Below are 26,292 nucleotides of genomic sequence, written 5' to 3'. Positions count from 1 at the left end.
AACTTTACTAAAAAGGCATAAACCTCACTTTTGTGGAATTAGTTTTTTTTTAACTTAAGATCAATGAGCTCAGGTTTGCCAACATAACAGATTTATATAATAACAACATATTTTATTCTCTGATAAGTAAATTCTTTCAATTACCCCCAAGATTCATCCCAGCTTGTAGACACTTCCGTACTCTGCATGCTGGGCAGTTTTTCCGCCGAATCTTGTCAATGATGCAGTCATTCCTCCCAGCGCATAGATAGTTGTGCTGACCTGCAAGGAGAGAGAGAGAGAGAAAAAGCTTTCAAGACCTCTGTACAAATCTCTACCTCTATATCTCGTTTTCTGTACACCAGGGGTCGGAAACATAAGGCATGCCTGACAACATTGGCACACAAAGGGATTATTATTGGCATGCGATACAGGGGAGACTGAGACTAGTTGTCACACACAGTTCATATTCTCAAGGTAGGTTTATTTTTGAAAGTCAACTGAACAAATAAGCTATTCAACTTTTTTCACTTTATTGCCCAAGAAAAAAAGATACAGTTCATTCAAAAAGCATAGACTATCTGTGTGGGACCAAATAGTGGGGAATGTTGTCACAACATAAGATTTATGCCGAGTTTACACTACACGATTTTAGGCCCGATTTTCACTCGCCGACAGTGTTGTGGAGATTGCCGACAAAAGCCCAAAATCATAGGCAAATCGGAGCATAAATGTATGAATTATCAAAGACGCGATTTGAGAGAAGTGCCGACACGTTGCTGATGTCAGCGAGATATCTAGAATGTTAAATATCTTGACCTGTCTGCTGTAAGGGTATTTGTATGCTACATTTAGACGGGAACCGTTAAAGTGTCCTCATTCTCACACCATTATATGTGAGGGAATTTAGGGTCTAGAAATATGTGAGGTATGAACTAAATTAAACTGTCCTTATTTTACATTATTAGTAATGAAATGTATAATGGATTTAGTTGTGTTAGACAACCATTATAAATTACATAAATGACAAATAACTAGATTATTTGTCTGAATAAAATTCTCCAACATTAAAATCATAATACAACGTCTCGTTGGATCTGCTCCAATTTCTACTGTAAGGAATTTAGCTTTAATATGTGAATTATGATTAATTCACTTATTGGATGATATTGAGTATATTTTGTATATATATATATATATGATATATATATATATATATATATATATATATATATATATATTGTATTATTGATATTATTATAGTAAAGTACACAAATATCAAACCATTGTTCAGGCGAGCCTGCCGGGCACAGCCCGAAGAAGCAACGTGGAACCCCCCTCTACATCCCTTGGGCCCACCACCCATTGGAGGAACCGCAGGAGTCGGGTGCGCTGCCATATGGGCGGCAGTGAAGGCCGTGGGCCTCGACGGACCAGACCCGGGCAGCAAAGGCTTGCTCTGGGGACGTGGAATGTCACCTCACTGGGGGAAGGAGCGGAACTAGTGAGGGAGGTGGAGCGTTACCAGTTGGATCTGGTGGGGCTTACATCGACGCACAGTTTTGGCTCTGGATCCGTACTCCTGGATAGGGATGGACTCTATTCTTCTCTGGAGTTTCCCAGGGTGTGAGGCGACGGGCGGTGTGGGGATACTCACGAGTCCCGGCTGGCGCCACTACGTTGGAGTTTACCCGGTGGATGAGAGAGTCAGCCTCCCTACGCCTCACGGGTTGTGGGGAAAACTCTGACTGTTGTCTGTGCATATGCACCGAACAGCAGTTCAGAGTATTCGACCTTCTTGGAGACCCTGAATGGAGTCCTGAATAGGGCCCCAGTAGGGGACTCCATAGTGATGCTGGGTGACTTCAACGCACACGTGGGAAATGACAGGGACACCTGGAAAGGCGTGATTGGGAGAAACGGCCTCCCTGATCTGAACTCAAGTGGATGTTTGTTATTAGATTTCTGTGCTAGTCATGGATTATCTATAACAAACACCATGTTCAACATAAGGATGCTCATAAGTGTACGTGGTACCAGAGCACCCTAGGCGAAGGTCGATGATCGATTTTGTAATCGTGTCAGTCGGATCTGAGGCCATATGTTTGGACACTTTCGGGTAAAGAGAGGGGCAGAGCTGTCAACCGATCACCATCTGGTGGTGAGTTGGGTCAGGGGGTGGGGAAAGACTCTGGACAGACCTGGGAAGCCCAAGCGAGTAGTCTTGGGTGAACTGGGAACGTTTGGAGGAGGTCCCTGTCCGTGAGATCTTCAACTCACACCTCGGCGGAGCTTTTCAGGCATCCCTGCGGAGGTTGGGGACATTGAACCGGAGTGGGCAATGTTCAAAGCTTCCATTGCCGAGCAGCGGTGGAGAGCTGCGGCCTCAAGGTTTTAGGTGCCGCAAGGGGTGGTAACCCTCGAACACCGTGGTGGACACTGGTGGTCAGGGAAGCCGTCCGACTGAAGAAAGAGGCCTTCGGGATTTGTTGTCCCGGAGGTCTCCGGAGGCAGTGCAAGGTACCGAAGGGCCCGAAGAGCTGCGGCCTCGGCCGTGAGGGAGGCAAAGCAGTGGGTGTGGGAAAAGTTCGGAGAAGCCATGGAGAAGGACTTTCGGTCCGCACCAAAGTGCTTCTGGAAAACCGATCCGCCACCTTAGGAGGGAAACGGGGAACCATTCAAGCTGTATACAGCAAAGATGGGACGCTGTTGACCTCAACCGAGGAGGTTATTGGGCGTGGAAGGAACACTTTGAAGAACTCCTAAATCCCAACACGCCCTCTATGGTAGAGGCAGAGCCGGAGGATGATGGGGATCAGATTCTATTTCCCTGGGGAGGTCACTGAGGTAGTCAAACAACTCCGCAGTGGCAAAGCCCGAGGAATTGATGAGATCCGACCAGAAATGCTGAAAGCTCTGGATGTGGAGGGGTGTCATGGATGACACGCCTCTTCAACATTGCGTGGAAATCTGGGACAGTACCTAAGGAGTGGCAGAACGGGGTGGTGGTTCCCCTCTTCAAAAGGGGGATCAGAGAGTGTGTGCCAACTACAGGGGTATCACACTTCTCAGCCTCCCTGGTAAAGTTTACTCCAAGGTGCTGGAGAGGAGGGTTCGGCCGATTGTCGAACCTCAGATTGAAGAGGAACAATGCGGTTTTAGGTCCTGGTCGGTGGAGCAGCCGGACCAGATCTTTACTCTCGCAAGGATCCTGGAGGGGGCCTGGGAGTATGCCCATCCGGTCTACATGTGTTTTGTGGATCTGGAGAAGGCGTATGACCGGGTCCCCGGGAGAGACTGTGGGAGGTGCTGCTTGAGAGTGCGGGGTGGGGGGTCCCTTCTTAGGGCGATCCAATCCCTGTACGTCCAAAGCGAGGGCTGTGTCGGGTCCTCGGCACAAAGTCGAGTTCATTCCATGTGGGGTTGGTCTCCGCCAAGGCTGCGCTTTGTCACCAATCCTGTTTGTGATATTCATGGACAGGATATCGAGCGTAGTCGAGGTGGGGAAGGTGTCTTGATTCGGTGGGCTGGGGATCTCATCGCTGCTTTTGCAGATGATGTTGTCTTCATGTCATCATCGGTCCGTGACCTTCAGCTCTCACTGGATCAGCGGCAGTCGAGTGTGAAGCAGCTGGGATGAGGATTAGCACCTCTAAATCTGAGGCCATGGTTCTCAGCAGGAAACCGATGGAGTGCGTACTCAGGTAGGGAATGAGGTTTTGCCCCAAGTGAAGGAGTTCAAGTACCTCGGGGTCTTGTTCACGAGTGAGGGACAATGGAGCCGGGAGGTTGGCGGAGAATCGGGGCAGCAGGGGCGGTATTGCACTCGCTCTATCGCACCGTTGTCCGCGAAAAGAGAGCTGAGCCGAAGGCAAAGCTCTCGATCTACCGGTCAATTTTCGTTCCTACCCTCACCTATGGTCATGAAGGTTGGGTCATGACCCGAAAGAACTAGGTCAGCGAGTACAAGCGGCCGAAATGGGCTTCCTCAGAAGGGTGGCGGGCTTCTCCCTTAGAGATAGGGTGAGGAGCTCAGTCATCCGTGAGGAGCTCGGAGTAGAGCCGCTGCTCGCTTTGCGTTGAAAGGAGTCAGTTGAGGTGGTTTGGGCATCTGGTAAGGATGCCCCTGGCCGCCTCCCTAGGGAGGTGTTTCAGGCACGTCCAGCTGGGAGGAGGCCTCGGGGAAGACCCAGGACTAGGTGGAGAGATTACATCTCCACACTGGCCGAGAGCGCCTCGGGGTCAGCCCAGTCAGAGCTGGTTAATGTGGCTCGGGATAGGGAAGTTTGGGGCCCCCTGCTGGAGCAGCTGCCCCCGCGACCCGACTTCGGATAAGCGGTTGAAGATGGATGGATGGATGGATGTTCCGGCCAACAAATACTGTAATTGATAAATTACACGTGTAACAACATGCCCCGATAAAAATGCGAAAACATGCCTTGACATGACTTGCATTAAAAATACCTTTTTAAACCTTTCTATAAAAATATGCCCTCATGATATAGTTGACCCTTCTTTTAACCCAAAAGCTATTACCAAAATATGCAAGTATATAGAAAACTTTCCTTGGAGGGCAGAGTTCACAAAATTATTTTAATTTAAAATCGTACGACCCCACGTCCACATGTGTGGATGTTGTATTTTGGTTTGCTATACGCAATACATCATTTCAATACATTTAAACCGTCTGATCTCTGTTCAGGAGACTCTAGGCTGTCAGTAAAGGATTCAACTTTTGACGGACGAAGTCATGTGACAAAACAACATGGTGCCGACCACTGCAGAATTTGTCTTTGGAAGAAATGCCAACAAAACTACATCATCTGGTAAGAAATCTAATTTAGTTTTTACATTTAAACTTGTTTGAGTCAAAAAATAAGAGTCTGAAGTTTCATCCGATATGCAATTTCTTTTTTATTTGAGCGATTTATCGCAAAACGCCATGCTGCTAAACACAATGTACACTAATGTGTGCAATAGCAAGGTTTTCATTAGAAATCCTATATTTACTGTGCAAAATTTTTGCATTCAGAGGCTTTATATGGAATTAGGATGAAAATACGATCCATTTTACACTGTTCTGAGGTAGTGACATGGAGTACACTGGATGTTAAGTCATTCAATAAATAGGGAGCAAGGGAGCATTCTATAGCTTTCCTATGAAGCCAAGTGCATTCAATTCATACTTCCATTAAAAAGTACAGTTTCAGGCTGCAGATGATGTTTGGACCACTTAACCTGTTTGGCAGATGTGGAACAATGTGAATCAGTACTTATATGTATATTTTTATTTTAACATGGTTGCCAGTTTGATTGAATGATTCTGGCCATTACTTCAAATGGTCAAAGTCAAATCAAATAATTTTTATTTGTGCTTTTCCCAGTACACGTTGTTCAAAAGCAGCTTTACAAAAAAATCAGCTGGGATGTCTGCAACGTCTCAAAAAATGAATTACCAACACTCCTGGAAACATAATAAACAATTTGATAAAATAATATCTAACTTTCTATAGCTTGGTATTATTTAAATTTCACAACTTGGTTCCAATGTCCACATATGAATGCATACATTTTTTGTACAAATATTTGCTTAAGAATTTATATATATATATTTATTTTTGCATGTTTATTAGGTGCTATTAGTTGGAAAATGGAAATGTAAAATGCATACACCAGTCATGCTCGAGTATCAGAAAGTTAAGAGGGTTTTGATCTAGGTGTTTGAAACCAACAAACAAAAGCTTTGATATAGAAAACACATATATGCACAATTGATCTTTGGTCTCCAAATCTCATAATCACCAAGATAAAGCCTATGTGACAGCTAGCCCCTGGTCTTCCATATTTTATTTTGTAGTTTATTGGGACTACAAATTTAAAGGATTACCAATACCTGTTGTACACTGTTCTTTGGGAATTATGGCAGATCTGAAGTTCCCGTTTTATTTCACACTATTAATAGAGGAATAGCTCTTTTTAGTCTTTTTAGTAAAATGTGACCTTTGCACAGCAAGGACACTGTAACACATCACAGTCCTGATGCATTGTCATCTCTTCATGAATATTCAATGCAAAGGAGACAGCTGTCTTAAACTTTACAACCCTCCACTATTATCATAGAGGACAAATAAGCCATCCCAAACAGTGTTTCTGAGTGTGTCACTGGTTGGCTGATGACTTGGCTCGGGACACTATGACAGAGACTGTAACAGCCTGAGAATCCCTCGTGTGCTGCCTTCTTTGGCCAAGGCTACAGCTCGTGGAACGAGCCCTCTTTTCAGAGCACCATTCCGCTCCACTGACTAGCCACACACCCACGCGCTCCACAGGCCAGAGCACGGCACCGCAGGGCGTCATCCAGGCACTGTGGCCATGTGTATCTCTTGCTCTGTCTCTTTCTTTCTCTTAATCTTCTCTACCTCCATTTCGCCCCCTCTTTCTCATTCACTTTCGATTATGCATCATAGGAAATTATTTTCTCATAAACTGCATTAAGTTGGACATGCTGGATGCTACTTATTTCTAAAATTGTGCAACCCTCATTCTTAGGAAGAATGCAAGGAAGAGAAGGTGAGGACGGAGGAATCAAAGCAAGATGTAAAAGTGCAATGACTTTTGTCACTTTCACATAAATCTCAAGTAAAACTGATGATTATCAGTACATAACCTCTTACTTTTCCTCCTTTTTCCTTACACCATAATATGACATCAACACACTTTTACTTTGTGCATTTCAAGTGCATTACATAAACAACACAATTTACAAGCTTGTTCCAGTGCAGCGAAATAGCACAATACTTCAACAGATAGAGCATTGCACTTGTGATGCTAAGGACCGGGGTACGAGTCCTGAAGAGCATGCAAGTTGACACATGAGGCGAAAGTGTCATAAAAAGCACCTCAAAATAATATGGTTCCCTCAGCAATAGCGTTTTTCATGTCACATTTGCTTTTCATTGCATTATCGGTTAGGTTTAGGTTTAAGGTGTAGGGTAGGGTTGGTTTTAGCGTTAACTCTCTTTTAGTGCCACTAAGTGGACATTTCACCTCAGAACAGGAATGGCATATTATTTGGCAAATATTTCACCACAGTCATAAAATGTACATGAGATCAGGCTGGTTGTACCAGATGTGAAGGGAGAGGAGAATTTATGTGAGCGTCAGGTGTTTCAACAAAAAAGATTTCCACATAGGATGCACCTGTGCTTCCTTGCACCTAGCTCCATTGGACGCTTTCTTTCTCCTCTGCCCTCCCCTCGTTGCAGTATATTTACTTCAAGATTGCATACTTTGTTCGATTTCTGGGTCATGGGCTGAAGGACAGTGGAGCGAGGAAACGAGGAAGCACCATTTAGAGTATTGAGAAGCACTCATTATCTACATGAGGACACTTGTGGATGATGTGGCTACAGACAGGCACAATTAGTGTTTTTGGATGAGGGGAAAATGCATAGTGAGTCTGTATAGAAGCTGCCAAAAAAGCCCAGGATCTGCAGATGGAGCAACAGCAGCTGTAGCGTTGCAACTATTTCTGGCTAAATCACATGACCCCTTACATAAGCCCATTTTTCTTGCTCTAAAAAACAGTAAACTGCGACACAGGAAGCAAAATGCAGCCCTCCTCCGCCTCATCACCTAAACAGAGAGACAAATCGGACCTGAAATCTGTTCTGCGAAATCTTTCGGGCCCCTCTGACCACTGTTTACAACTGACCAACAAATCTTGTTCATCATTGGCCAAACAAAAGTCAGCACATGTAGACTGCACCATATTGTGTTAGTGTGTGTGCTGGTGAACCTGTGTACATGAAGGTATGTTAATGGACAAACGTAGCAGAGAGAAGGGAAAGTTGAGTATTGCAGAGTTTCTGCACACTGTAGTTTGTGGATCTATATCTGGGCAGTGTTTATATGCACTGGCATACAGAATCTCAACAAGTGCACATTATGGTTAATTGCACTCGAAGTGTGTTAGCCATTGTTTAGCCATTGCTTCAGTTTGCTGCATTTTATTGCATCTCAGATGTGTCTCAGATGTCTTTACTGCTACAAATTTTAACTTCCTTTTCCTTGGTTAGACTATTTTAAAAGCCAAACAGATTTTAACATTGAGGTGTTCAAATTTAAATAAAGGTATACATTCTATTCTTTTATCAGTTTTCATTAACCCTCTGGTGTCTGAGGGTATTTTGGGCCCTGGAGAAGTTTTGACATGCCTTGACATTTGTGCTTTTTTCAGTTACTTAAAAACATATTAATGGCTAAAATATGATAACACTGTATTCAGCACAAACTGGGCTACAATAATATGTGAGCAACATGTAGGTACAGGTTTGTATATTTAGAAAATAACGTTTATGCATGGTTTTTGAAAAAACTAAAATTTTAAGTCACTAAAATAAGTTTATAAAGCACATACTAAACATTTGTCCACAAGACTTCTGAGAACTGGATCTTGTAGCCTAGATATTTTGCTACAAAATGATGTGAAAACCATCCTGATCACTCATTCATACAAAACAATATAGTAATTTAACTTTTGTAAGGTGCGAGGAGACGTGAATGATCATGAATATGGAGGTGATTTACACCTGAGAAGACAAAGACACTCACCTGGGCCTATCAATGAGGGATAGAGAATGAATGTGAGGACACTTAATGATCAAAATCAAGTTTTAAGTTAAAAGAAGAAATCTGACTTTACATTTTCTTTAAATAAAGACTTAATTGTAGACCTACACAACCATTGAAAAGAAGTCTCTTCTGCTCACCAAGACTGGATTTATTTGATCCAAAATACAGTAAAAACATTGATATTGTGAACTCTTTTTAAAATTTAAAAGAACCGTTTTCTATTTTAAATATATTGTAAAAGGCCATTTGTGATCAAAGCTGAATTTTCAGCATCATTAATGCAGTCTTCAGTGTCACATGATCCTTCAGAAATCACTCTAATATGCTGATATTCTAATATGGGCATATTTAAAGGGCATTTTACTAATTTAACCTGAACACATATTTGCAAGCACAAGCTTTGTTGATGATAATAAGGCATTATAAACACTAGATAAAATATAATCTAAACATTCATATTATTTTTATATCATATTTATATCATACAGCATACAATTTAAATACCTGCTTTAGCCGAAACAACATTTAAATGTAACTAAAACTTGCTTATTAGGAGTCATATTTCAAATGTCAATACTCTGAATCCTGGCTGACAAGTCTAGAAACAGTCCCACTAGTAAAATATGAACATGTTTATATAAAATAGCATGTCAGCTAATGAAAACTAAATGACTTACTCATCCTAAATTGTATCCTCGGCTGGATCAAGTCTCTCTTCAAAATACAAACGTTCATCGGAGTCCTGCTCTTCTTCTGAGGAAATGTATTTCTGAAATATGCTCGTGAACAGAGACTGCTGAAAGCTCACCCTTTTTATTTTCTTTATTTTACAAAAGCACAAGATTTTGTTGTTATTATGAGTGTACACAAATAAAAGTAAACCCTTTATAGTCTCCAATGATGTCTTACACTTATCTGTATACCCAGAAATGAGTATTTTAAATTGTTTCCGCTGTAATGACGAAAATATCTAGCAGTACACGCCAGCGCATCCGTCGACCCCAGAGGGTTAAGGAGTAGTTTAACCAAAAATTTTGTCATTTATTTACCCTCATATAATTCAAAACCTGTATTACTTTCTTATACGGAACACAAAAGTAGCCATTCCAATTAATATTCTGGTTCATCATTTAAATACAATGGCAGTTATCGTGTAAACACATCACTGCACTCAATTAAAAGATCTTTGCTGCTTGTTCACTTAATTAAAATGAACTAATTCAACACAATTCTAGAACATTTTGGCACAACTTGATTTTATTGCGTTCTATGCATTTAAATGTGTAAAACTGAAATTTACTTAATCCATTTGAGTTGGGACTACATGAATACGTTTTGAGGGGTTAATGTTAAAGTAATATTTCTTTCATCAGTACAGGAGAAACTCACATGCAAAAAGGTTCAAATCAATGGGAGAAATTGGATTGGTGTAGAATGGATGTAGAAAGGAAGTCCCGCCTTACAGGTAAAAGAGCCAATCGCCTTTTATATAAAGACATCGCCTGTTTATCAACTTGAGAACGCACATGTGCATTGGCTATACATGCTGGACATTTTTTTTTTTTTTGCGTTAACTGATATCAGTGTTTTCAGATTTTACTGCTGATTTGAAATATGTTATTTGATCATAATCTTGACCAACCATTTTGGAGATTTTGAAAAGTGTATATCAGTGTTACTGTCCCTCCTGATTTTGTTTTAGTTCCTTTTTAGCCTGAAATTGTATGGATCCTTTAATCCAACCAATTGATCTCCTCATTCACATTTTATAATATGCCATTAGTACACACAACCTCTCTCTTAAGCTTAAGTGTGCACTGAAGCATGTTACTAAGAGTGCATTTCGTGACATATCTGGCTTCAGTTCGGACACATAAGCTTCTCCATTAAAAGAGTCTTCTTCAGATCTCTTTTCATTTAAATACTGTCTCCTGTTTCTAACCTATATTAAAACCAAAAGCCCTCAAATATCCTGTTTGCATTAGCCACAAGCTACAGTATATAGCATAACAACAAAGAAAATGAATCAGCCTCCATCTATTTCTTTAACCATATATGTCAAATCTATTCCACACATGTGACACTGACTCATGGCATCTTCCAGGGCAATGACTGTTGTTGTTGTGGCATGCTGTTGCTGGACATAACTGTGAAGCACAACTTTCACATAAAGTTTTACAGATCACCATTAAGTATCAGTTAATGACATTAATTATTTAAATTACCATTTTAAGCAATTCAATTATATACACACACACACACATCCTTGTTTCTCCAATAACATGTTAGAAACAACCCAAGCTGTGATACTAGTAGTTCTGAAGTGATGTTTTTGAGAGACTTGGACACATAATTTGGTTTGAACCAGCAACGGCAGATTCTGATCCATCGTGTAAGAAACTAGTTCCATGCACAAATGCCTTTTTTGTGACCATCCTCAGTTTTTCCTAATTTTTTCAAATGGACTTGTTCATATAAATGTTGTATATAAGCAATATCACACGAGCAAGAGTGTGTTATGGCCCTAAATCAGCACTGCTGTGATTACCTGCAGCCGAATCACAGAAGTGCAGATGTAGGACCATATCACACTCTTGCTCGTGAGATATTGCTTAAATTTATATTGATTCACTTTCATCTCAAAGTGACAGATTTTTAAAGTGACTAACTTGTTTTTGGACTACACAGAAACACAAGTAAGTGAATCATCCACCTTAATGACAAAAATGTAATTAGGCAATTCGACTAGTAAATATAGGCAGATATACACACTTAATTTATCTCTTCCTGGAATACAAATCAAAAATATTGATGACTCATTTTGTCCTGACCCAATTTGTCCAATTAACTGTCAGTACTCGCAATGCAAGTGAATGGGTACCAAGATTTTAAAGCTCCAAAATGCACCTTAACCCTTGTGCATCCTTGTGGACATTTTTGGCTTTTTCAGTTTTGTTTTTTTGATAACTTTGTCTGTGTTAATGCTAACTGCATAAAATTTTCCACAGGTGTGAATTTTTATTGGAATTTTAATATTTCACCCTATTTTCTTTAAAAATATATTTTTTGCACTAGTTACACAAAATACTCCCTCTTAGTGTCGTTTTGGACAAAAATGGCACATTGAAAACCATTAAAACTGCGATTTTTAATCCCAGTGCCATTTAACTATAAAATTATGCAATCTTGTTTAACATGCTTTCATTATGTTGGCAAGGCTTCAAAATTTACATTTTAAATATTTTTTACCAGATCGTGCCATTTTTTCAGGTTTGGCATATCATCAGCTTTTGTTGTTGTTTTCTGCTGTTTTTGGCTTATGCATATTATAGAGCCAATTAGATACATTATGAATATATAATTGTGTGAGTGTGTTGGTATGGATTTCAGAGTGTGGTTTGTATGTGTCTGAGGCTCTAATAATAAACATAAAAAAGATTCTGTTTAGCATTTATTAAATTGAAAATAATTATAATTATTATATTTTTTATAAAAAACAACAGTGGCATTATGTAAACAAACCGGCGTTTAAAGTGTTAAAATTCTGAAAATAAATGAATGTTTGCTAATTATGATTAGAACTGATGCTGGTTAAAATATAAGTCAGTGAAAGTAGAAAAAATATTATTCTATAATATTTTTATGACACTTTTTGACATGGCCATTTTGTCCATTATGGACCTAAGTGGTAGCTTTTTTTAAATCTGATACTGCATAAAAAATATGAAAGCATCAAAATGAATGTTGCTGTTAATCACTGACATATCCAAGGCTCTAATAATCAAAGAAAAAAAATTCTGCTTAGCATCTATTAAATTGAAAATAATTACTATTTTTCATTTTTTCCTAAAAAAACAACAGTGGCATTATGTAAACAAACCAGTGTTTAAAGGGTTAAAATTCTAAAAATTAATGAATGTTTGGTCATTATGATTAGAGCTGATGCTGGTTAAAAAAAATTATGTCTATAAATATAAATCTATAATATTTTTATGACAGTTTTTGGACATGGCCATTTTTGTCCATAATGAACCTATGTGTAACTTTTTTTAATTGATGCACAAGGGTTAAGGCAACATAAAAGTTATCCATAGACTCCAGTGGTTAAATTTAGATCTTCAGATAAGATAAGTGTGGGTGAGAAACAGATCAATATTTAAGTAAGTTTTTACAATAAATTCTCCTCCCTGCCCAGTAGTTGGTGATATGTTTGCAGAATGCAAATTGTTAAAAACAAAAGAAGGTGAAAGTGAAAGTGGAGACTGATAGTAAAAAGGAACTTTAATATTAATCTGTTTCTTACACACACATATTGTAACGCTTCTGAATATATGCATTTATGTGGAATATGTGGACTCTTGAGTCTTATGGATTACTTTTATGCTGCCTAAATGTGCATTTTGGAGCTTCAATATTTTGGTAACCAATCGCTTGCATTGTAGGGAACTACAGAGCTGAAATATTCTTCTAAAAACCTTTGTTTGTGTTCAGCAAAAAAAATAAATAAAAATTATTAAGTCATACACATCTGGGATGGCAGTAGGGTAAATGAGAAATTTCATTTTTGGGTGAGCTATCCCTTTAACTAATGGCTATTGGCTTTTTAAACATCAACACAACACAGCTTCTTTTCAGGAAAGTCGGTTCATTGGATCTTTAAATAGAGGTATATAGCAGCTCATTTAGTTCTGGATATGTCAGCCTTTACAAATCACTCTGAACATAATTAAACTGTTAAAATACAAAATTAAATTAGTTTAAAATAGCATATGACAATCAGCGCCACCTACAGTATCGGAGTGAATGTACATTTTGCCCCATAATTCCTGTTTCCTGTTACTTAGCCCAAAATAGCCAGCATCAGTCTTCAGAGGTGATAGACTATTATGTGAACAGGGCACTTTGAGAGTTAAATTACAAACAATTTAATTTTCAAAATACACATTTGTTCCATTTTCTGTCATCAAATTGTTATTTCCACACATGCACTTCCTGCACTTTGCAGTCCTCTGCTTTCCTGTTAGAAATTATGTCTGTCCAAGGTTGAAAAGCTACTGCTTCATCTGTATTTAATTTCAAACAGGGCTGTCATTTCGAGTGGAATAAATCAGATGTTTTTTTGAACATGTAAATGAACAATCTTTTTTTCTCTGGGGCTTTGCTGTACATGAAGGCATACAAGTGCCCTGAGGGCAATGTACAGATAAAACACCACTAATAGATATACAACTAGATAGTTCAGAAATAGTTCCTGAGGTTACAAAGATAAATTGATTAAGTATGAAGGATCTGTCAACAACTGGCAAGAAAAAAAGTATTTCGCAAGCTCAAACATAAAGTATGAATAATGCACGGCCACGGCCCACATCCCAAAATATATTGATGTTGGAAACACAGATACCATAATCTGATATCCGTCATCCGATTTGCTTAAGCACAAAGGGTGTCTCCTCTCAGAACAAATGCATTTTGCACTGAAGTCAAAGAACAAAGGTATCACCCAAAAGCCGGAAGAGATGGCAGATATTCAAAGCAGCAGAGCCGTTGGCAAACACACTGGGGTTATTTGAGGTGAGGCGAAAAGAAGACATATGACCTCTTTAGTTGACTGTATGCGTGTTACGGAGCAATCAAAGAACCCAGAATTTCAACACCTTTCAGTGTCTATTTACATCAACCGCACACATGCCAAAGCATGGTTTGTGGAGTGTAATTACTGGTAAAGTTGTTTGTCTTTAACAGAGATGGGTAGTAACTTGTTACATTTACTTGAGTAACATTTTGGGGAACATTTTACTTTTAAGAGTAGGTTTAAAACTGGGTACTTTTTACTCTCCCTCAAGTACATTTCTAATAATTTTTTTTTACTTTTACTTCTTTACAATGTGTGGCATTACTGTCGTTACATTACTGGGTTTAATTTGAATTAATATGTAATTTATTGATAGATTACTAAATGGGACTTTTACGAGAGCGCAAGTTCACAGCTGCGCGCGATGAGACGCTCCCATTTGAGTGATAAGACTGTCACTCATGTCATCAGTGCAGCAGCATCAAACTCTTCAAAGTGAAACAATTTCTTCACTCCACACAGTGAAAAAAAGAATAGTTACATCATGCAATGCCTTCTTTTAACACCAAGACAAGCTGATATTTCAAGATTAATGTCACAGCTCCAACTTCAGGCAGCATGCTGAGGTAAATTTTGGCTCTAATTTTAACGCTGGCTTTTCTGTGTAATGACATGACCATTTTCAGGGTGATTCTGAAACTGGGCTATTATGACATCCGTTTTTACATGTACATTTTTAAATCAGTGCACCAATATATCACTGTGATTTGTTCCGCATGTCATAAGCAGTATTTATGCATTTACTCCGCACCCTCGCGGGGGTACTGGAAACTATCGCAGCTACTTCAAGCGGATTATCTGTATAAATCCATGTAAACATTGAAGTTAAATGTAAATCACTGCCATTCACGTGATTGACAACTGGAGTGCGAACAGACAGCATTTCTGCGCGTCCACATCGAGGTGCGTGGGGGGCGCACGTGTGATGTGCACAAGGCAATCGGCATGACAAGAGTGGCTGTGTCCGCAATCATTCACTCATTCACTATTTCCTATATAGTGAATGGCAGTCAGTGCCACAAGTGTGAACAGCTCCATAGGAATCAGAAGTTTCTATTCAAAATCTGATTGTTCTGAATATTTGCATTTTGTGTAACACGCCCTTTAGAACTATAAATACTTCTTTCTCTATAAATTAAATCATTAAATCATTTATTATTAGGTAGGGATCAGGTGCTGACATACGTTTTGTTTAATTTTTTCACAAAACTTTCTTTGTTGTGTTGCCATAAAAATCATTAAAGCATCTCGATTCTAACTGCTGATGCATGTAATGTTTCTGTTGTAAATACAGCACAACAATTGATTAGCATACAGACTTGTTAAAACCTTGTTGACATGACATGACATGCCATTGATGACTTTTGAATAATATGCATCTGCTGAGCTGTCTGAAAAATAAATCTCTGCACAACGGAACAATGAAAATCACAGCCAAGCTCCAGACTGCATATATGTGATTTGGGAGTTTGGAAATGGACAAGTGCAAATTGGATATGACCAAACTGTCTCAATTACCACCAGCTTATATAAACATCTCTCACATACTATATTTAGCTTTGGTAGGTTTGCCAAGAACTGAATGTAAAAATGAAACACCTTGAGGATATATGGCAAAGTTGAAATGTGAATGCAAGCTTATAAATCGGATAGTCTTGACTCTAAATTCTGATTGGCCAAGCTGCGGTTGAAGCGGTTGTAAAATGACTATTGAACAATGGTGTTGCCACAATTGTATAAAGCAATAAGTTACTTGAGTTGGTACATTATGGTGATTTTACTCCACTTCGTGTCATGCTAAATAACAGCCTTTAACCGTGGTAATAAAAATCACTGTAAAGCACTGCCTCTCGTGGTGTTTCAGTAGTTTGTATGTTAATGTAATCTTGCGTTGAAGCCGTAAACGCATTTGGCTTGCTCTCCGTACACTGGAGGGCTCAGAGCTCAAGACTCGAGTCCAGATTAACCCCCGGACTTTACATATTTAGATAAATAATGAATCTAGAGAATAGGTGGAGATGGGGTGGAGGTGGGATGTCAGGAGAGTTGTCACAGGAAGCAGGTTAGCAGCAGCTTATATACTCCTACTTGCAGGGCTGTGATTTGTCAGATTAAAATGAACATGCTCTTTCCGGACCTCTGTTAATAAACTCCATATTGTTTTGTTTTATAATGACTCCTAACAGCCAACACCTAAACACCACACCAATATGAGTTTGTTGAACGTAACATTTCAAAAATATAAAAAAGGCATTAATAGGGAGTTGGTCCTCCCTTTGCTGCTACTTCATATCTGCTTCCACTCTTCTTGGAAGGCATTCCACTAAATATTGGATAAGCTCCCATTCAGACACAAGAACATCAGTGAGGTCCAGCACTAATGTTGGGCAATGGGGCCTGGCTCACAGTTGGCATTTCAATTCATCCCAAAGATTTTTAGTGCTGTTCAGGTGTGGGCTTTAGGTATCCATTTTAACCATTTACTGGTGCATGACACGTTGAAAGTCACTGAGCTTTTTGGTACACCCCATTCTACTAAAAAAAACTTATCTAAGGAGAATGCATGGCTGTTAATTAGAAGAGGGTATCCACATACTTCTGTCCATGTAGTGTATGTTGTATGTGAATATTTTACAAGTCCTACAGCTAAACCAATGCAGTGAAAGTGTAATAACAGATTCAGTGAAAGTGTCAAGTGTAATAACAGATTCTCATAATGAAGGAACAAATATTTTAGTGCTCAGACAGAACAGCTGTAGAGCTATGAGTGAAAGTCTGCTGAGTATTAGCTAGTACCATATGGACACCTCACACTATCTCCACTGAAACAAGTGTTTATGCTGCTATTAGTTATTATTCAGCCAGCATAGAACTGTGGACTGCAATATTTTCATTGCACCAATGCCAGGGTTGTGCAGTTTTATTTCATATTACCAGGTTTCGACTGAAACAGAACACATATAATGGTGTTTCGTATTCAGAAAACAAAAATTAAATAACGATATTAAGCCTCCGCAACCTTTACAAGCATACAGTTACTTTGACAGAAATTGTTAGAATACTGTCCACAAAATAAGGCAAAACGAAAAAACTTCTTGTCAATCAAGTGTGAAACTTTATTGTTTTTCTGAACAGCGCAGATGTGAACTTCACACTTGTCCTCTCGCTCTCTTTTCCCAGAGCAGCTGGAGCGCGTGAGCAGTGTTGCCAGGGTTTTGAGCCAAATTGGGCTAAATTGAAAACACAATCGTATCGCAGGTAAAAATAACAGCATTTGGGATTTTTGGGATACTTTAAAAATGGACGCAGTCACCAAAGTTTTGATGGTTGACGGTAGAAAATGAAAATACAATGCCTTAGTCATGTATAATGTGTAATGATTTGGGATTGAATATCTGGCAACCACACCGAAATGTTGTGTTAATCAGCGTGCTGTCAGCTGTGCACCGAAATCAATACAGCCACATTCTACACAGAAATTACATTTGGGCGCATAATACATTGTTTTCCGTGATCCACATCAAAAAGGTTGCTGACCCCTGTACTACACTGTTGTCACAGGACCTCACTGTTGTAGGCCTATGTTTATATTTCTGGCAGTTACTATTTTTAAAATATGGTTAATTTGCATTTCATATTCACTTTTGTGTCAAAATGTATGAATCTTTGACAGTACAATTAAATAATAGGTTAAAAATAGAGCTGTCAGAATTAATGTGATTAATTAAAAAAGTTTAACGCATACATTTTTCTTAATCGCGTTTAACGCATTTACCGTTAATACGACATGAACACTTGAGTTAAGGGCGGAACCTTTGTAAAGTGTCTGCCCGGAGTCACACACTTCACAAACAGACACATCGCCAGAGCCCTTCTTCCAAGTTGAGCCTCCAAGCTTAGCATAAAATAGCATAACGTGCGGAACCATTGACATTCTATGGGTGGTACTGTTGTAATACTCTCCTATGATAGAGCCACGGATGTTATCTCAGTAAATAAAAGAATGTCTGCCAGTGCTTCCCTGTCAGTGATAAAATGATGGAGAAAGGAGCTCAAAGCGCTATTTAATGTACAATACAAATCCAGATGGGACTTATGGCACATTTTAATTAACACAGAAGCAAGTCAAGTCTTAAATATCACCAAAATGCAGAAAGAGACATTTTTGTCTGAAAGCACTATTTTTGGTGAGTTCAAAGCTCTGGAGTTGACGCTCTGATGCAAATCATGAACGCACCTTCAAGATTGCAGTAACAAAGCGGATAGCAACAGTCTACCAGCAGATTAATAATGCGGAGTGTTAAAGTTTAAAAGATTTAATGCCCATTGCACTGAATATGCAGCCTATGTGGAGACTTGTTCTTTCAATTAATCAACCTCACACTTACAATTTGGGAAACGTTTAATGTTACTCGAAATGGTTCTATTTTAATCCATTTCTTGTAAATGGCTTTGTTTGGAAAATTTTAATGAAGCATATTATATTGTTACATATTGTTTCGTTTTCTTCCCTAAGATGGAAATAAATACATTTTGACACGAAAATAATATATATAGTGTCAAATTTCAGCACTTTCAAAATCTGCGATTAATCGTGATTAACTACATAAAAATGAATGATGATTAAAAAAAAATATATCGACTGAAAGCACTAGTTAAAATGATTAAAAATGCCATTCTGAACATTCACAGACAACACTGATTGGTAGCTACAATGTCACAGCTAGGGGCTTTTGAGTCTTGGAAGTACAGGTAGCATTTTTCTTGGATGAGAAAGTGGATGAGATATTGTAGTTGACTGCAAACCACCTTCTGTTTGCCTTCAGCCTTTCATAAAGAAAAACAAATAAACTCTACATCTAAATAATAAAAAAAAGGCTGGGACTACTTTTCTCTGAATAGATTAGGTAAATTCACGTTTCATAAATGTGCTTTGTGATTTTAACCCTGTCCAAATCGAACGTGTCTGTATTTTTTCTCCATAAATTAATTATGAAGCAATTTATTTACTGTTTTTCAGCTAATTGAGTTGTCATCTGAGAAATCTAATCTCATCCAGCTAGGAATGTCTGTGCTACTCTCTATTACTTCACTTAATTTATACTGTACTTAATGCCATAATTATACATTGCATGATTAATCATATATAAGTCTCGTTTATGTCAAAGCATTTTGAGATTCATGCATCCAGAGCACTGTCTCCCTGTCTCTTTCGCATTTCCTTTTCATTCCCACATCCTATCTATGTCTATTGTTTTATAATTTTTTCCATGCCTACCCTCACTCTTCCCCAGGCTCGCTCTTCACAATCTCTCTCTCTGTCTCCTCCTCATTTCCTCTAAAGCTCCTCTCTCTGTCTCTCCTCCTTCCTCTCTCTCTCTCTGATGGTAACTAGGCTGAGGTCAGGTAAGGTAATGGAGCGCACACTCTTATGCAGCACTACCTCTGCTGTGGTGTCAGGAGATCGAGCTGTACTTCGAAATACCCTTGAGTTATTACCTCATTCAGGGCTCTAAGGGAATGTTTGATTTAAACACACATTTTTCAAGCATGCAATGCCTCCATCTAGAGTATTGCTACCACTAACTAAAACAGTCCAAAATTTAATAAAAGTACCACTTTTATGTTTTGCAAATCTATGGTAGCAGGTGCAACTACAGCTGTACAAGCAACACCTCTTCAAACAAACCAGAGCACCACAGTCAATGGGTGCTTCTCATTTCTTAAATTGTGCATCTTTGTTTCCTCACTCCTCCATACTCAAGCAGGAACCTAGAAACCAATCAAAGTCCGCCAAATGCACAGCGAGGATAGAGTAAGCATATCCAGGATGCACTGGTGGAACATATGTGGAAGACTTTTTTTGTCATGCATTTGACACATTAGTACATTGATGAATAATAGTCTAGACAGAAGAAGGCCATTAATAGCCTTCTTTTGCAATCAGTTTTGCGTTTTGTTCAATGAATAATAAATTATTGTCTAATTGCTTTACTTGTTTGTTCCCACAATATATTTATACAATGTAGTGTATCTGAATTATAATATTTATTCTATAGTATATGTATAATAATTAAAATTATTAAATGCAAAATTAAAATATTTAATACTTTCTCAGTAAATATTAATATGTGTTTAGTTTTGAAGAATTTGATTAATTAATCAGCACATCATGTAATTCATCCAATAACATTTTCTCTCCATATCTATAAGACTAGCATAGTCCCAAACACAACTGAGATCCCACTTTGTATACATATTATTAATTAATAGTATGTTTTCAATGTTAAAATGCATTTTCTTTTCCCCGATTAATATGCTGAAACAGCTATAAGTAATCCATTTGTAGGTTGATTTCTTTGAAAAGGATGAACATTTAGGCTCTGTGGTGCTTTTAAAACATTGCTGGTGCAGGACAGGACTATCTGTTTGTTCAAAAGATGGAAGATTGAGGGGTGGTGTCGGTGGAGCTTTAATAAAGGCTTTTCTTTTAAACAAACATGACATAAAAGTGCATTTCTTAAATATGGGAAATGTAGCACCTAATTCTAAAAGTCAGTGCTTATTGTAGATACTGGCAGAAGACATCATGTGCAGTCTATTCAAGTGATGCAGTTAGATTCCATTCACCAATGTTTGTGCTTATGAGAAGTATGTGCATTACTGAGTTTCTACACTTAATATATTTGATTATGTATCTTAGTTTAGTATATCTTTATATGGGAACTCTTGCATCTTTGCCATTTGTCTATAGTCTATTTGTTTTACTTTCATTTACATAAAATATTAAGAGTTACGGTACATGCATATGGTTGAATCAAAAGGCATGGTCTTGCTCACCGTCATCACTGAAATCACTGAGGCTTAAGGAAATAGTTATGACTCTTTCCAACCCCCAAATACCAAGTAATGGGTTTCGTAATTAAAACTTTATTGGACCTGTTGAAAGAACAGCATGGGATGCTGGTGTGCTGGTCGACCAGTCCGAACCTGAGATTCATGCCGGTTTAAGCTGTTCTTTGCTGCAAGGGAGCATCCAGAAAATAATAAATAAATATTGGAAAACAGGGCTAATTGTCAAAAAGGAAAGTTGCCCCAAGGGTTATACTTGGTAATAATAAGATTTGGAGTCAAAAGTCCAATTGCGCAAATGTGTTTTCTCTAGCAGGTTTTGTTTGTTAGTTTCAAACAACTAGTTCAAAACACTATCATTAACAATTATCATATTTTTATTATAGCTCTTATGTAAACAAGCAAACATACACAAACCACACTGGCATACATCAAGGCAAGAGTCAACTATATTATGAAGGCAGATTTTTTATGAAAGTTTAAGATGAATTCTTAGGACAAAATCATTTTTCATGAATGTCAGGTGGGGGCATGCGGTCTCATTAAGTGTTTTAAATGACATAAATTGAAACAATTTATTAATTACACTTTTTGTGCGCAAAAACAATAGCCTCTTTTCCACCATCGGTGCCGAAGAGTTCTGAGCACAGTGAGGAATGGTTCCAATAGCATTTTCACCTAAGTACAGTTCGGCACAGCATGATTACAAACTGTTTACAGCCCGGATTTCTCAGCACGGTTAGCAAATTGTGCTTAACTGTGCTCAACCGTGCTGGCAGAATGACAACTCACAATTGTCAATTTGCCATCACCAAGGTAACTTGTTTGTTTCTAGGTAGCTGGCAAAGTTCACTATGGTAAGGTTAATACAATTAATAAATTGAAAAAATAAATAGTGTATGTTTGGTGTATCTTAATGACAATGGTTTAACTAGTAGGCTATTGTACATAATTTTTTTCCTACATGCCTTTATCATCAGGAAGGTAGATTAATGCTAGTTGGTCATTAAAACTCTTATAATATGCCTTACCTTCTACTGCTCTTTTGAAGAAAACTTTGCAGCTTCCACATGTCACAACCCCATAGTGACATCCTGATGCTTCGTCTCCACACACCAGACACACTTTGGCTGTCGAAGACGTGTGTCTCAACGACGCACTGAAAAACAGAATTGCCCCATTACACATCAGGTGCAGTTGACAATCCACACTAATGCCATAACAAACTATTCTTTACTCGTTAGGGTAGATATATTAGTATTTTATTTTTTGCAGTGATAGTTGAATGCTAATTGTACAAATTACAATAAACAACTCAAGGCATTTGATATCTAAATATGACTGGAAAATCAAGGTAAATGGATACAAGGTAATTGGACTCTCATTGTAATAATTCAACCCTTCTTAAATCAATTAATTGATTATTAAAAGAAAGTTGAAAGTTTGTATGTATTATTCCAGGCGAACTATTTAAATTCAAGCAAAAATAACAGAGCACCCATAAATAGCGCCCCAGGCCTGAGCTAAGATTGTTCCTGCTCTGCATGGCTATTTGAGTCCAACAATGTTAGCGCTGCAGAAACCACATAATTCCCACATCGTTACTGGGCACCCAAAGGGTATGGCATATGTCACTGACTCACAACGTATGCCTCACCATTTTGCTCCAAATCATGAAAATTGTCTTCCGTATACCTTCCTTACAGAAATGAAGACTGAACCACATTAAGTGGCAGCCAATAAGAGAATGTTGGAAATGGAAAAAAGAGAGAATTTTGTACCATGTGCCCTCCAAAATGAAATTGAAACATTGAAAATGAAGCACACACTCCAAATAATCTGGCTGACTTGGCATACATCAGATTTAATCACCCAGTGAAACCTGACATAGCCTGACTGGGCAGAGCCTTTTGCTGTACAAGGATGACTTGTGGACAGGGAAAGTCACCTTTTGAAAGACGTATTTGAAAATATATATATGTTTCAAAAATAGAACTACATAAAATAACAACAACAAAGCTTATAGTTGAGCACTTTGTTTATTGCAGTATTACAGTGATTGAACGTGCTACACTAGTATTTACTAGTAATAATTTCTAGTAAAAAAAAAAGTGGAGTTCACAGTTGGGTGTCACTTCAGTCTCAACTTGGATGTTTCTCTTAAAATTTCTTAGGAGAAAAAAAATAGAGACACACAAGACAACTGTTGACCAGTGATGGCTAATAATGAACTATTGTACATGTAATTTGGATTGCATAATCAGATTACTAAACATCATAAACCTTTTGTTTAATGTGCATAATCAGATTACAGATAATTGTTTATGGATTACATGATCACATATTGGTTACATTACCTATCGGTCTCGAATAATAGTGTGTGTGTGTGTGTGTGTGTGTGTGTGTGTGTTTGGACTCAGGGACTGACAAATTACAACATGTTGTTCAATTTCTTGTTTACTAAAGGTGTAAACTGGTACTAATATACTTAAAATAATTAAATGATTTTCATGTAATATGCAATAAGTAATCCGATTAGATTACCTAAAAGGTGTAATCTAAAAGATAACGTTACTGATTGCAATTTTAGTTGTTTAGTAATGCGTACCAGCTAGGACTCCCCCTAATAGTTGACCAGACATTAGTAGATTAGAAGTGTCTTGGTCGACCAAGTTTTGATTGGTCAGTTGGTCGAAGGAAAAAAAAAACCTCCACAGGAAACCGATGACCAACAGTATTACCGTTGATTGGATGCTAGGTGGTACTATGGAGTAATTTTCGTAAAGCAGGATTAGGGTTAAGCCTACACAATAAAGCAAGACACCTTGATTTTAAACTTTGAACTTTATTTTTTAACTACAAATTCAAATAAAACTGGAAAAAAATTAAGTGCAATTAAAATGTGTGTTGAAAGATTGAAAGCTTTACAACAGTTGTGAAAGGCCACATCTCTCTGGCAAAGAACCGACTTCATCTGTGCATTCTCTACCGGTCGGGTATTTCGTTGTCCGGAAATATACATCATGTGTGCGAATAAATTCGTTTTTTCACAACTTGTTTTTTATTTTGACGATCGGAACTCACCAGGAAGTCCTTTAAGTGAATGTATGTAGGTTACTTCACAGTCGTTTAATTCGCATCTTATTCAGATTCTGGTAAAATGCTCCTCCCCCGTTCTAAATGCATATTATAAGTGAACCGATCTATTGAGCATCTACATCACAGATGTTGTTTGTGAGTAGTGCTCCCATATAAATCTCATATAAAAATAGCTGTGAGCTCTGAGGTCTGAAAATAGCTGTGACCGCCTCACCAGCCATTCATTAACATGCTGCACATTTACTTATTAAAGACAGCCTTTTGCTGTGGTTTTTAATAAAATATGCAAGTCATACGGACTACTTTAATGGTGCCTTTTATGGTTATTTTATTTCATTTTTGGAGTTGACATTAACGAACATGACAAACACACAATATTGGATTTGGATCTGGCTTGTCAGAGTCGATACCGATCCAGGCAGGGGCAGATTCGGACTAAAAAGTGGACCTGGACTTTTCTGTCCCAGACTGCCCCACCAAACCCGGCCCGCAACATACCACACCATAACACACTGGCTCATTTATTTAATTTTCCGGCTCAATTTCAAACATGTCAGAACTTTTTCCCCAACATACAGATGTTAGGTTAATATGTACATGAAAGTTCAAGGAAAAATATGTATTTAATATGCTGTAACAAGTTAACATTTCTTCAACGTTTTTAAAGATATTAATCACCTTTCATCTTTTTTCTAGAAGTGCAAATAAACTATTGTCTTCGTTAATATGAGGTTGTGGAAACAACAAGTTTAATAATAATAATATGTATATAGTTATAAAATATCATAAAATTATTTTATCTTGTCAGTTATCCAATCTTTGTCAGGTGAGGATGTTAGATGTCTATTTCTCAAACTAGAGACTCTGATGTACTTATCCTCTTGTTTAGTTGTACATCTTGCCTTCCACATCTCTTTCTGTCCTAGAGCCTTTCATACAAAGGTGTACACTACAGTCTTTGGCTTAGAAGACTGTAGTGTACACCTTTGTATGAAATCTTTTGTATGAAACCCAGTTTTTTGGCAATTTCAAGCATTGTATAGCATTCATTCCTCAAAACAATGATTGACTGACATGTTTCTAATATGCACATAATTTCACACATAATGTGAAGCTTCAATTAATGAACCAAATAGCTTTCAACTGTGTTTGATATAATGGCAAGTGATTTTCTAATACCAAATTAGCAATTTAGCATGATAACTCAAGGATAAGTTGTTGGAGTGATGGCTGCTGGAAATGGGGCCTGTCTAGATTTGATAAAAAAATTACTTTTTTCAAACAGTGATGGTGCTGTTTTTTTACATCAGCAATGTCCTGACTATACATTGTGATCAGCTGAATACTACTTAGGTGAATTAAAGTACCAATTTCCTTAAGAAACAGCAAAACATGCACATTATTCCAAGCTTTTTGCCACCAATGTAAATATATGCCAAAATAATAAACATACCTCTTAAAGTGTAGTTCGTTGCAGATATTTTGCAGATTAATTGCTCATATTTTCATTCTATGTGAGTTTGTTGTGTCTTCTGCAGTGTTTTAATTTCTTCCCCAGATATTTCTTAAGAAAAAGTGAAAAGCCCTATGCTTTTACAAGCGCTGTATCTGCTATCCTTTAAACAAAGTAAGCCTCAATGACTCAATTTGCTACAAAGTAATCTTATTTTCTGCATTTTTATCAGGTGTGAGCAATATTCGGCAAGCTGCACCACAGCTCCCTGTGTTATGAATAATTTATGCAAATGACTATGTATTGTTCATAGCTTTACTGTTTGCAGATTTTATATATGCTGCTGTTATTGTATTTGTTTTAACTTGCAGTTATTTGTAATTTTGTGATTATTCAGAGCTCATTTGGTTGTCACCATTTTTGTGATTTGTATGTCAAAAAATGAGGTCCTCATGAGGTATGGAGTTAATGCATTCAAATGTAAATGTGTCACAATGTGCAACTCATTTAAAAATAAAAGTCATTAAATTGTTTTCAAAATACAAGCCACTGCAAGGCTTTACCTTACAGTGTTCATTGAATATTCGCTCAGTAATGGGGTCACGGTGGAATGTTGAAGACTAGGGTGGCTTGCCTATTTTGC

The 26,292-nt window shown here is 38.0% G+C and overlaps 1 protein-coding gene across 3 annotated transcripts in view; it reads right to left on the bottom strand.

The window, feature by feature from the left end:
• Positions 1 to 26,292, bottom strand: part of LOC127643432 (mineralocorticoid receptor-like) — a 130,825-nt gene that overhangs the window by 33,176 nt on the left and 71,357 nt on the right. For all 3 annotated transcript variants that reach the window (XM_052126179.1, XM_052126180.1, XM_052126181.1), the window contains exons 3-4: positions 22,129 to 22,256; positions 145 to 261 (exon numbers count right to left, since the gene is read on the bottom strand). In XM_052126179.1, the coding sequence (XP_051982139.1) occupies positions 145 to 261; positions 22,129 to 22,256 (245 nt within the window). The remainder of the gene's footprint in view (positions 1 to 144; positions 262 to 22,128; positions 22,257 to 26,292) is intronic.

Source organism: Xyrauchen texanus, chromosome 5, assembly GCF_025860055.1.
Source record: "Xyrauchen texanus isolate HMW12.3.18 chromosome 5, RBS_HiC_50CHRs, whole genome shotgun sequence".
NCBI lineage: Eukaryota > Metazoa > Chordata > Actinopteri > Cypriniformes > Catostomidae > Xyrauchen > Xyrauchen texanus.
The sequence above is the reverse complement of the archived record's forward strand: the minus strand, read 5'-3'. Positions and strand labels throughout refer to the sequence as shown.